The following is a 12,428-nucleotide window of genomic DNA, read 5'->3' as shown; positions in this document are numbered from 1 at the left end:
GACACAAGCTCAAACATTTTTCAACCTTATCTACAACAAAGTGCTATTATTGCTCCTTTCTGGAACCAATTTCAATTATTATTTAGTGATTGGTATTCAAGGCTGAACTCTGGGATAAGTGAATATTGCCTATGTGCTAGAAGCCTGTGCATTCTTACTTGAATCTTGGTGTGCTCAATGTATTTCTTCCAGATCTGTGCAGTAATCCAGGGTGAAACTTTGCCTTTGTGCAGGAGCTCCCTGTAATAAAGACCACTAATAAAGTCACTGCCGCTCTCTCTCCTTGTGTAGGTTGGCTAGACCATGGTGGGTAGGGCCTGTTGGGTACCTTCCACTGCTCCTCACAGGCTATGTGCAGGACAGTCATGATATCACTGATACTTTTACAAAATAATAACTGGATTTGCAAAGACATTTGATGCACAAAGTGTTTCTATTTATTTTGTGGTTATGAAAGCATATATATAAATGAGATTTTGTGCCTGACATTCAGCTTTAAACTTGCTATATAAAGACACTTTTGGAACACAATATAGAACATGACCTGAATGATGAATGATTTCTGGTAGGTTGAAATGTCTGCTCTGTCATCCCTTCCTAACCATTATATTAGATGTCAGTTACTAAATGTACGGATTTGATTTAATGCCTCCACATGACCTTAGAATTTCAGCTACATGGAGGATTAAATCAGCATCTGCTTTCTTGCTTTATGATTCACAGGGGTCGCTCACTGGGTTGACCGCTGTGCTATAGCTACACATCAGACTTTTGTCCGAGTGCAGTTTTTCACTGTGAAACTATGAGGAGGCAAAGATGTAAAGGATGCAGGTATGAGAAATAAAAAATGAACAAAAAAAACAACCTGAAAGAATAAAAAAAATAAAGTCAAGGGTGGAATTTAGAATAGATGACAAATAATGAGGGAAGAGTATGGCATTGCAGACATTGAACATTTACGAATATATTTACATTATATAGTGTGCATCAAGACAATATCTGCGCAATTATGGGTATTTTTTTTTCTCAAATGTAAAAAAATTGATGCTCATAAGGATCCATAATTGAACAGTCTGTCAGATATGTCCTGAAAATTTAAAACATGTTGAGAAACTGCCTTACTTATAAGACAAAGACGTAATGATAACATTGTCCTATGGTTGATTCTTGAATTAAACATCTGAAATCCAACCTTCTTATGATAAGGCCTTCCAGAGTTTGTAAATTTGCATTTTCTTGGCATGATCATAAATGCTAGGCACCACATGGGGTTGTTTTTGGCTTGCTATATGAGAAAGAGCCATAATGCTCTTCAGATATCCCCCTTACAAGACCACTTATAAAAATAAAAAAAAACTAATAGTGCTGTCACCTATGGCATTGTGTTAGGTTCCTTAATTAAAGTAGATGTAAACCTCATTCATGAAATCTGACCTGGACACATATATTTGTAGTGTTTACTTATCTATCTCCAAGGCCCTAAGTCATGTGTCTTTCTGCTGCTCTGTTCCTTTGTTATCAGCATGATAACTTCAGACAAGCTCTCTGACACAGGAGATAAAAGCAGCTGGAAATTAGTGTTGAGGTGGAAACTTAGAGACAGATAAGCAGAGAGCTTGTCTATTCACAGCACAGCTCTGCATGTTTCTTTGTTCCTCTGCCTATGTGGGGGGTGCCTTTCCCCCAATCAGCTCTCATACAGTGTATGCCCAGACTCCCCTCTCATTCCTGAAACAGGAACAACATTTTCTAACAGGATGTGCTTTCTAAAGAGTCTAGAAAACAGATATACATGTAAAACTTATGTTTTGAGATGTGTTTTAATCTCTGTGTATCATCTGAGGCTGGGTATATCTGAGGGTTTACATTCACTTTAAATCTATGCTGTAAAAAAGATGCCTGCTGGGTCAACATCTTGGGTTTCAACAATTTGTTAACCTGTAGGGTTTGAATGTATGACAGCAATAAACAAGGACTGGTAACTTGGTGCTAAGTTAAGGAGGTTGCTGCCAAATTGGACAGCTCCTAAATGGGGGTGATGTAGCACTGGTTACCTTTATCCTAACTTCATCTGTGCCCAACCCCGGAAATAACACCTTTCCCTTAACACTTCTAACACTAAAATGCACGGTTTACAATCAGAAAGAGAACTGGAAAACATTAAAGTATTACCAACAAGGCAAAAACTTTTTGTTTTGTTTTGGATAGAATGGTGAGGGATTAGAACAACCTTTGATGTTGTTATTGCTGTCTGTGATCCCTTTGTCGGGCCCTTTATTATGGTCCTGCAGTAGGACCCTTTCACGTGGGCCCCCTTCCCTGCATAGTTGTCAACCTTTCCAAAGTAGTGGAGCATTTAAAATAGGCATAGCTCTACAAAGTCACATAATGCAATACCCCTTTGCACATCTCTACACCCCCGGAATGCTTCTGTACCCCTCAGCACTCTTCCATACCCCCACACATCTCTACCTCCCAAATAACCCCTGTACCCCTAGCACACCTCTGTACTCATCACTGAACCTCCTACACACACCTCTGCACCTCCCAGCATCCTATATTACCCCCGCCCCCCCAAGCACACCTCTGCACCCCTCAACCACCTCTGCACCTTCTAGAATCCTCTTTATCTCCTAGTATACCTCCATACACCCGGCAAGCCTTTGTAATTTGCACTCTGCCACACATCTCTGCACTCCCCACACCTCCGTAACCGCCCCACACACCTCTGCATCTACCAGCATCCTCTGTGTCCCTCTAGCACACCATTGTACACAACAGCAAGCCTTTGTAACCACCAGCATGCTTCAGTAACCACTAGCACCTCTATTTATGCGACTGCACATCTTTGCACCCCCCACACCCCTAACATTTCTCTGTATCCACTTGCACATCTCTGTAGCTCTAACCCCCCGCCCCCTATCACATATTCAACCCCAGCAAATCTCTGTACCCTACCACCCTCCAAACACACATAACAGTGTACATTCAGTATCCTGGTCACCCAATGGCTACTCTACCTGCACATATTGATCGCACTGAAGCCAATACCTGCCCGGGTCAGAGGCCCCTCCCCTCTCCACTGTATAGAGTGACCTGCTAGACGGAGGGGCAGGGGAAGATGCCGTGGGCACCACAGAGCTGCTAATCACCCCCCCCCCCACTGCATAGTGAACTGCTAACCTGGGGTGCAGGGGGAGGTGCCAAATCTTGCCCCCCCCAGTGGTGGAATGCCAGGGTCCTGTCAGAAGTGTGACCTTTGAGACCCTGGTAGTTTCCACACTGTCTAAGGCTACTAAATCCTAATAATAGTCACTGCCATTCTTATTAATGCATATCAATGCCCAGCTTTTGTTTTTCCATCTCTGTTGTGGGTAGAACCTCTTCCAGTACCTCTACCGGGTTTTAATACAGTTAAGATGGCCATAGATGGAGCGACAGTCAGTGTTGATGGGGAATCCCTCCTATGGAGCCATTGTATTGGGAGGCGGGGGAAGCCTGGAGAACACAGTGATTGCTGCTAGTGGCTATAATAGCTACTAGCAATAATTGCATGTAAAAATACGTCAGACTGATTGTACCCAAGTCGATAGATCAATCCACTTGGGTACAGTCAGTCCTATACATGGTTTGAATCTCGGCTGGTCCCTGCTGAACCGGTCGAGATTCAAACCCTCTATGACCGGCTTTGATTTTCCCATTGGGAAGGTTTGCCCTCACTTCCTGTCCCAGTGACAGCTTGTGACACCTTAAAACATAGGCTGCCACCAGGACAGGAAGTGACCTGACAGTAGAGTGTCACACTCCACGCTACTAAAAAGAGCTGGAGTTATTTTTTTTTGTGCCTTAACTTGTTAGTCATCGCCTCACTACTTGTACTGATGACATGACAAAAGGAGAGAGAAAAATATCCCCAACAGGGGCAGAAACAGCTTCAAAATCTAACAGATGTTCTAGCCCCTTATCTACTCTATGGCTGGTGTTTGGCTCTTGCCTAGTACATAAGTAAAGTGCAATGGCCCAAATGTTGTGTCTTAATGATCTGCCTTCTTTCTCTATATGATGCATGTAACAATTATTTATATATGTATTTTATATAATATACTATATTGTGAATATTCTAACAATTCTGCAGTATGCCCTTAAAAAATACTTTTAGATATTTTACTATTAGGAACTATTAAAATAGGCAGAATTCTCAACATGTTTCAATAGGATGCATGCAAAGACCATATAATAATCAGCATGTAAGATGCATGCAATATACTATAGCTAGAAAAGAAAGCAATGTTAATCAGTCAGAAAGGTGCAACCAGTGTATAAAACAAGGCAAGATGATTTATTCATCAGGTTGCCCATATTTAACAGTCCAAATTATTTCTCTAGAAAAAAAAACATATAAAATGCATAATTTGCAAAATATACTATAACATGGTGATTCAAATTTATAATAATCAATTGCATTTTTTTAAATGACTATACTATTTTTTTTCATATTTTTGATCCGGTTGCACATCTGATAATACAAATATTCCCACATACACATGATTAAAAAACATAAAAAGCCATTACATGGACAACATAACCGCCATAAAATGGTCACTTTAACTTGAACAAAATTGCATCATTTTTGTCACAAACGTGCAACATTCTCTTTTAGTTCTTTATGTATGATCCAGATGTTTTGGTTCTTCTAAGAGTAACAACGTTTGTAACAGTTTATTTCTCCATCCAGGTGATATAAGTATTGATTTGTAGAAAAATTAACTCAGACCTACACAGGTGACTATTTATGGATTTCAAATGAGGTGGTTGGAAGTAAGTAATTAAAACTGAACTCCAAGCACACAGCTAAATACAATATTCAAATAATAACTATTATCTATTTTACCTGCAAAAATATTTGAAATGCTGTTCAGACAATCTTTTCATGCAGGCTTTCCTACCAGACAACCAAGTCAGATCCTAGAAACCACTGCAGATAACTCTGCAATTAGGAAATATAGCCTTGTCCAGAACCCACACCATCCTGCGATTGGACAATAAATGAATAGTATTACACTGAAAAAATCATTCTTCTTGCCCTTCTATCCCTCTATCCACCTCTTCCTTTATTCTGAATGCATGTATCGGTCTAACAGTGTTAACCCTCCCTCCCCCAGTCTAAGTTCTGTGAAGAGGTTTACAGGAGGCTGATATTAAGACAGATGCAGATACTTAGGTTAGTTCTACATAAATGTGCCTATAATACATTTTTAATTCATCTGTCACTGGATTAAACTGTGCTTTATTATTCTTGTAGTTCAGATTAAAAGTGTTTGTTAACCTAAAAAAATGCATCCTGTTCCCTTTAAGCGTGTTATACAGCACAGTTCTTCTGCTGTGTCATTTAGCCCCCTGTATCACCTGAAATACCTGGCTGATCCTGCCAGTTTTTACCCTCCCCCTGTAAACTGATGACAATATATCAGGGCTGCTGAGCCCTGATACCGTGGTCAGTGTACATGCCTCCGTCATACGTTGCTATCTGCAGCTCTCCTGTGTCGTCCTCTGTCCTCCTCCCCACTCTCCTCCCTGCCTGTCAGCTCTCCCTAGTGTCGCTCTGCTCCTCTCCCTGCTGCTTCAAAACAAACTGATCATTATATCATCCCCTGTGTCACATACAAATCTGTGTCCTAGTGCCTGTGCTTTATAAAAGAAAAGCAGACTTCTACCTGTTTTAACAGTGTTTTCCAGCGATCACATGATTCAAGGCTCTCTGCTCCTCTCCTTCCCACCTCCCTGGCTGACGTCAGCAGGGTAATCTCGGCCCCACCCACTGGAGATATCAGACGGGGAGAGTTGAGAGCCTGGAGTCACGTGATCGCTGGAAGCCACTGTTAAAACAGGTAGAAATCGGCTTATTTTCTATAAAGCACAGGCACTAGGACACAGCTTTTTATGTGACAGAGGGGATGATAAAATGATCAGTTAGTGGCTTAACAACCACTTTATTTAACCACTTATTAAACTGTGTTCAAGAAAAGTGAATGCTATTCAGTGGTGAAATGTATTTTGTTTATTTTTAATATTGGTACTGCATGGCCACTTGGCTTAAAAAAGACAAAAATGCATTTAAATTGTATTTAAAGATCTTTCTATTTGTCCTGGCAACCACTGTCACTGGGGTATAAAGTAAGGGGAGTTTTTATTAGAGCAAAAAGTAAGGGTAAATCCTCTATGGGGAAGCCTTGTTCTTAAGTCAACTCTCTAATATAGGAATTATTTTACCCTTTGAGAGACTTTCTACTAAAGAAACCCACTTGAAACTAGCGCTCTAATGTTAAGTTAAGAAACTGGCCTAAGAGACCTTCAGCTAAATTTATCGAAGCTGAATTTGAATTTGAAAAGTTATGTATAGCAACCAATCAGCTTCTATCTTTCATTTTCAAATCTTAACTAAACAAGCTGAAGATGAAAGCTGATTGGTTGCCATGCACAGCTGCTCAAGATTCTGTCTGCTCTAGTTTTAAAATCCCACCCACTGTAAGATTGTTGGCTGATCCATATATGTCAAAAAGTTATGTAACATAATAGCCAGCTTAACTGTTAACATGAATGTAATATTTTTTAAATGTATGAGCTTTGTAGACAAATAACCCAGAAGTACATTTTACTATTCATCCAGCTTAACTGGATAAACAGTGAAATGTCTTTCAACATTACAAAACAAGTACAGTAAGTTAATTGTGACTAACTAGTAGCTGAAATGATTTCTATTTTTTTTAAAGCCAAAATGTAATCTATATTAGTATTTTTTAAAGTAAAAAAGACTCCAAAATGTGAATCACCCATTGCACTGTATTTTATATTTCTTTACTAATAAAGTGTTTTTCAAACCTTGAATGAAAAAACAAAAAAACATCTGATTCATACAAAGTGACTTTATCATTTTATCTGCTGTTTTAGTTTAATAGCATAAGGTTAGTTGCCAGTTAAAGTAAGCACAACCCTTAGGTTTTAACATTGCAAAAGCTGTATAATAATTTTATCTAGAAATCACTGCCAACTAGAAAATGTTTAACATGTTGTCATTTTCTAGTTAGAAGCATTAGAATTTGCACACATATGGCCAAGGCATTATTTGTAGATATGCTTCAGTGGTGAGGCATTTAAATAGAACCAATGTAAAGTAATAAGACAATACAATTTATTTTATTTTGTCATTTTTATGTTTTTGCTTAAATTTGTGGTTTAGGGGAGAATAACCTGACTGTGAATTTTTTATTTTAGTTTATATAATTTAAATTATAATGCCTTGGAAATATATGGAGACAGACTGCACAGAAAGAGCCTTAAAGACAAATAACATAGTATTTTCCACAGAGCAATAAGGCACATGGTATAGACCCATCTGGACACAAACAGATGCTGCACTTTAGGTTAGGGGATGCAGAAGCTATGAATAATTTACATTGTAATCTTTATTCCATTTCAGCTAAAGAAATAAAGATCACAGAGACATCATAGAGCAATGCTATGTAGTTCTCCAATAGAATTACTGGGCATATTCATCTTTAAAACCAATGCTAATTTTCATTTTCTTTTGTCTAGAGATTGTTGGGTATGCTTAAAATGTGTCGGAATACATAGATACAATAATTATATTTCTTCAATATGTATTTTACTGTGCTATTATTGTGATGACACAGACATTGATCCCAACTGGTGTGGTCAAACTAAAAAAACAAGTTTTGCCTGTTTCCGAGGCCAATCTAATTTGTTTTGTTGCTGTTGTTACTTTTGTCATGTACTGCTAAAAACCCAACAATTTCCAGTTTTACCATAATATACTTGAAGATCAGCATAGATAGATAAGAGAGTTTAGAAAACTTTACCTCAGTCTGATATCCAAGGAGTAACTTTGGGGGCCTCTATTACTCTGTCTACCAAAGGCACGTGCAAAGAGTTCTGTGCATACAGCCTCGGTGTAGGATTGCCACCTGCATCTTGGTCACTCAGGATGATCCAGCCATAGCAAGCTCTTTACACAAGGTCAGGACTTGGCAATTTGAAGTATAAAGGATGAGTGTTATCCTTTAAACTTCCTGACTTGGTATAAAAAACACTGTTGGCCGATCTGATATGAGAAACAAGGAACAGGTGATAAACCTGTCTGAAATATCCAAGCAAGAATTATCAAGAGAAAAAAAGAAATAGAGTGCTCCTAAAGCAGAGTTCCTTACAAGCAGGGTTTCTTGTAGTAAAGGGATTCTCCTTACTGTCATCTAAAAAGTCTTCTTCCTCATCCTCTTTTCTCAGCCTTCTCTTGGTTTCTTCATCATAGATAAGACCTAGCAGATTGGCTGGACTTTCACTTTCGCTGTGACAAACCTCATTAAGACGGGCACCTATTACCTGAAATAACATTAATATTATGTATGTAGTAATTTGAAGGCCATGAGCCTACTATTTAGAAAACATTTTCACCTTCTTTTGATTAACTGCACTGCCATCCATCGCCTGAAAATAAACAGCATTTACTGGCTGCCACATAGGTTTAATTTATGCTCTTTGCTAGACATGTGCACACTGAAATATTTAGTTTCGGATTGTAGTTTTCGTCCGAATAATACATTTATTTAGTTACTCCCGAAATTCTTTTATTTATTTAGTTTTTCGTTGGAAATTGTATTCGTCTGAAAATCCAAACGAATTAAGGTTGAATCTGTCATTGAAGGCTTATGGTGTCTGACTGTCTGTCGAATTTTTCAAAGAAGATTCGACGGAGCAGCGAAACTGTACGACGCCGCAATCATACTTTTCCGGTCGAATGTTCCGCCTACAAGCAATAGTAGAATTCTAATGTTGTATGACTAGTAATAATTATATTTATTAATTATTATTACTAGTCAACCAACAATAGAATTTTTCTATAGCCTATGGGCCGAGCATTTGACCGGAAACGTATGATTGCAGCGTCGTACAGTTTAGCTGCTCCGTCGAATCTTCTTAGAACTATCAACAGACACCAAAAGCCTTCAATGACAGATTCAACATTTTTCGATGCTTTGTCGAATCTTCGTCGTTCATGTTGAATTGACAAGTTAGTTCTAGCTATTTTACTGCTCCTCCTCTTTGGTTACAATCAGCCAATAACATTCATCATCATCATTATTTTTATTTTACTTCCCCCACCCAATTCCAGCAGCGATCTTTTCTCTCTATAATGTCAAATCTTTTCTCTCTATAATGTCAACTCTTTTCTCTCTATAATGTCAAATCTTTTCTCTCTATAATGTCGAATCATTCCTCTCTATAATGTCGAATCTTTTCTCTCTATAATGTCGAATCTTTTCTCTCTATGTAGAATAATTTTGGACTAATAGAGTTAAGGTTAGGCACATTCGACCAACAAAAACGAAAATAAAGCATTAATTTATGTTGTATCTTTCGGTTTTTGTATTCTGTGGATTCAGTTTCGTTTTGTTAAGATGATAACGAAAATACCTGAAATTCGGACGAAAATACGTTCGGACAAAAACGAATGCACATGTCTACTCTTTGCATCCTGAAATAAAAAAGAAAGCATGGCACGGGTTGCCCTTTCCTCTTCACCATCACATGGCGCACATGTAATGCCATCAGCTAGATGACATCATAAAATGATTATACCATCATGTATAATGTTCTATAGGCGGTTACTAATATTTAGTCATTATTTTCCTCATTGACCATGAAGCAATTGAGTCTACCAGGGCCTTGTTGTTTGTGCTAACCTTGGAACTTCTTTTTCTGGGTAACTGAAACCTCATATTCCAGTTCTATACTCATTGATGAGCTTATGAATTCCATCATGGGTGATTTTGTAAAATGACTACATAATACCAGCTCTAGGAGTCTGCAGAGCTCAACCATGAAGTCAACTTACATCTCCCCACTGGTAGAAGAGCTTGGCTGCATTCCATTGCAGCTTCTGATTGCGTTTGTTTCCCACTATAGGAGAGCGACCACGAGAAAGGCCTTTTTTGGCAATGTTAACATGATGTCCTTTCATCCATTCTGGCCAGTTTCCACGATTACACCGATGCACAAATCGTGCACACTCCAGGAACAGAGCAGCTCTTGCCACCACAGGAGCCTCCTACCATACAGAAAGAGAAAAAACATAATATACAAATATGTAAACAATAGGAAAGGTTGTAGAATTAAAAAAAAAATTATAGAATTAGAATTTTAGAATTTATTACATGATTTATGGAGCTGTAATGCTTAAAGTGATTGTAAAACAAACATTTTATAATTAACTCCTCTGTGCAAGGGTTTTGCACAGAGTGACCCCGATTCTCCTTTTCTTATGGTGCATCTGGCTCCTCCTCTTCTCGAGTGCCCCTACAGAGAGTCGATTTCCTTGGGGGCACTCGTGTGGGTGCGCTCCCGAGTCCTGATGCTGCGGTTATTGACACAGACAGCAGGATTTGCATCCACAGCCTGGCTCCCATGTCACTGGATTTGATTGACAGCAACAGGAGCCAATGGCTCCTGCTGATATCAATCTATCCAATAGGGACCCGAGACAATGCATTAAAGTGAAAAACCATGAGGGTTTACAAACCCTTTAAAATTGAGTAAGTTAAAACGCAAGACCTTTAGATTTAGTTCTCTAAAAACAGACATGCTTGTAAACTGTATAACCCTCTTTGAATTAATTTGACCTTTGTTGTTGAATAGCCTGATGCTTTGGCAAAGAAGAATTAAGTAAGCTTTTTCAAAGGTTAACCTTGGTTAGGGGCTGGTAAAGTAAAGGGATTGGGTTAGACTCAGGCCCCGTACACACGGCCGAGGAACTCGACGTGCCAAACACATCGAGTTCCTCGGCGTGTTCAGTCCTGGAGCCGCCGAGGAGCTCGGCGGGCCGAGTTCTCCCATAGAACAACGAGGAAATAGAGAACATGTTCTCTATTTCCTCGCCGAGGTCCTCGTCGGCTTCCTCGGCCGAAAGTGTACACACGGCCGGGTTTCTCGGCAGAATTCAGCTCTGAACCGAGTTTCTGGCTGAATTCTGCCGAGAAACTCGGTCGTGTGTACGGGGCCTCAGGAGTTTGGAATTTGCATGATTTCCTCATCAACAAAGACAGTGCTGACAGAGGAATACCTCCTGCTGAGCAATTGTTTTCTACTGGTGGGGGGGGGGGCGGAGACGTCCTCGCCGGGAGAAGAAAATTATTATTGCTAACAGCTATATCGACAATTCTTTGTGTTTGTTATATAATTTTGCAAATAAGTAATTTTTCTCCTTCACTGATGGGCAATGATGAGGCTGCACTAACGGGCATTGATAAGGCGGCACTAATGGTCACTGGTGAGGTGGCACTGATGGGTACTGATGATGAGGCACTAATATGCAGCACTGATGGGCACTGATAGGTGGCACTGATGGGTGGCACTGATAGATGGCTCTGATAGGCAGCACTGATGTGGAGGCACTGGCAGGCTTTACTGCTGGGCACTGTTTAGTATCTAGAATGGGCACTGACTGGCACCTTTATCTGTCAGACACGAGTGGAGGAAAAGCTGATAAACGGCTCTTCTTGTTTATTGGACACAGCTGCTCACGTGGTAAAGAGTCTCTGTCGGAGGCTATTTATCCAGATTGGAGATGCAGTGTGTTATAGTGACACAGCACATAACCCACGCAGGCACGCGTGGGTTATCCTGATTACATCATATGGCGTCCGGTCAGGATAGCAGAATGTCATATTGCTATATGGCAGGCGGGAAGTGGTTAAGCAAGTTTTACTCATACAAAGCTAATATTCAAACAATGAAAACATTTAAATATTCATTGGTTTGAAAATAACTTATATGTTTTATAAAGCAGGTATGGGTGTTGAATGAATTGATTACAGTCACCATAACTGCAATACAGTATATTTACAATAAAGTATGTAGCACTCATGCAACCCCTTGAATTATAAGTCTTACCTGCCATTTGTAGAAGAGGCAATACAAATATGAGGCTATGAGGAGAGAATGGATAGAGATGGAATCACAGGACACAGACACAAATCACAAATGGAGAGGAATGAACCAGACGATGGAAAGCTGAAAATAACCACAAATTGCTATAATCAACAATGAAAACAAGCTGGATAGCATGAAATCCTCAGCATAAAATGGTCCATTTATCACTTTACCTAGTCAAACAAGCAAGGATGTTTAGTTAAAGCTTGCTTCTGTGCTGGATTCTATATTTGTACCAGCTACCTAAAATAATCACTTCTGGGCCTAAACTTTACAGTAGAATGTCAGAACTAATTACTTGGCTCTTTTTCTGTACAATTGAAATAGCAAAAGGTCAAAAACAAGGTTTACTACACTACAAATAACAGGAAAATGTTAATAAAAATATGCTAAGATGTTTGTTTTTATCTGCCTGGAGTTTAGTT

General features: G+C 39.3%; 1 protein-coding gene across 1 annotated transcript in view; it reads right to left on the bottom strand.

The window, feature by feature from the left end:
* UNC80 (unc-80 homolog, NALCN channel complex subunit) overlaps positions 1 to 12,428 on the bottom strand; it is a 238,742-nt gene that overhangs the window by 161,054 nt on the left and 65,260 nt on the right. The window contains exons 23-24 of the mRNA XM_040357443.1: positions 9,911 to 10,123; positions 8,262 to 8,397 (exon numbers count right to left, since the gene is read on the bottom strand). Of these exons, the coding sequence (XP_040213377.1) occupies positions 8,262 to 8,397; positions 9,911 to 10,123 (349 nt within the window). The remainder of the gene's footprint in view (positions 1 to 8,261; positions 8,398 to 9,910; positions 10,124 to 12,428) is intronic.

The sequence above is a fragment of the Rana temporaria genome, chromosome 6 (assembly GCF_905171775.1).
Source record: "Rana temporaria chromosome 6, aRanTem1.1, whole genome shotgun sequence".
Taxonomy (NCBI): Eukaryota; Metazoa; Chordata; class Amphibia; order Anura; family Ranidae; genus Rana; species Rana temporaria.
This window is presented reverse-complemented; position numbering and strand designations above follow the sequence as displayed.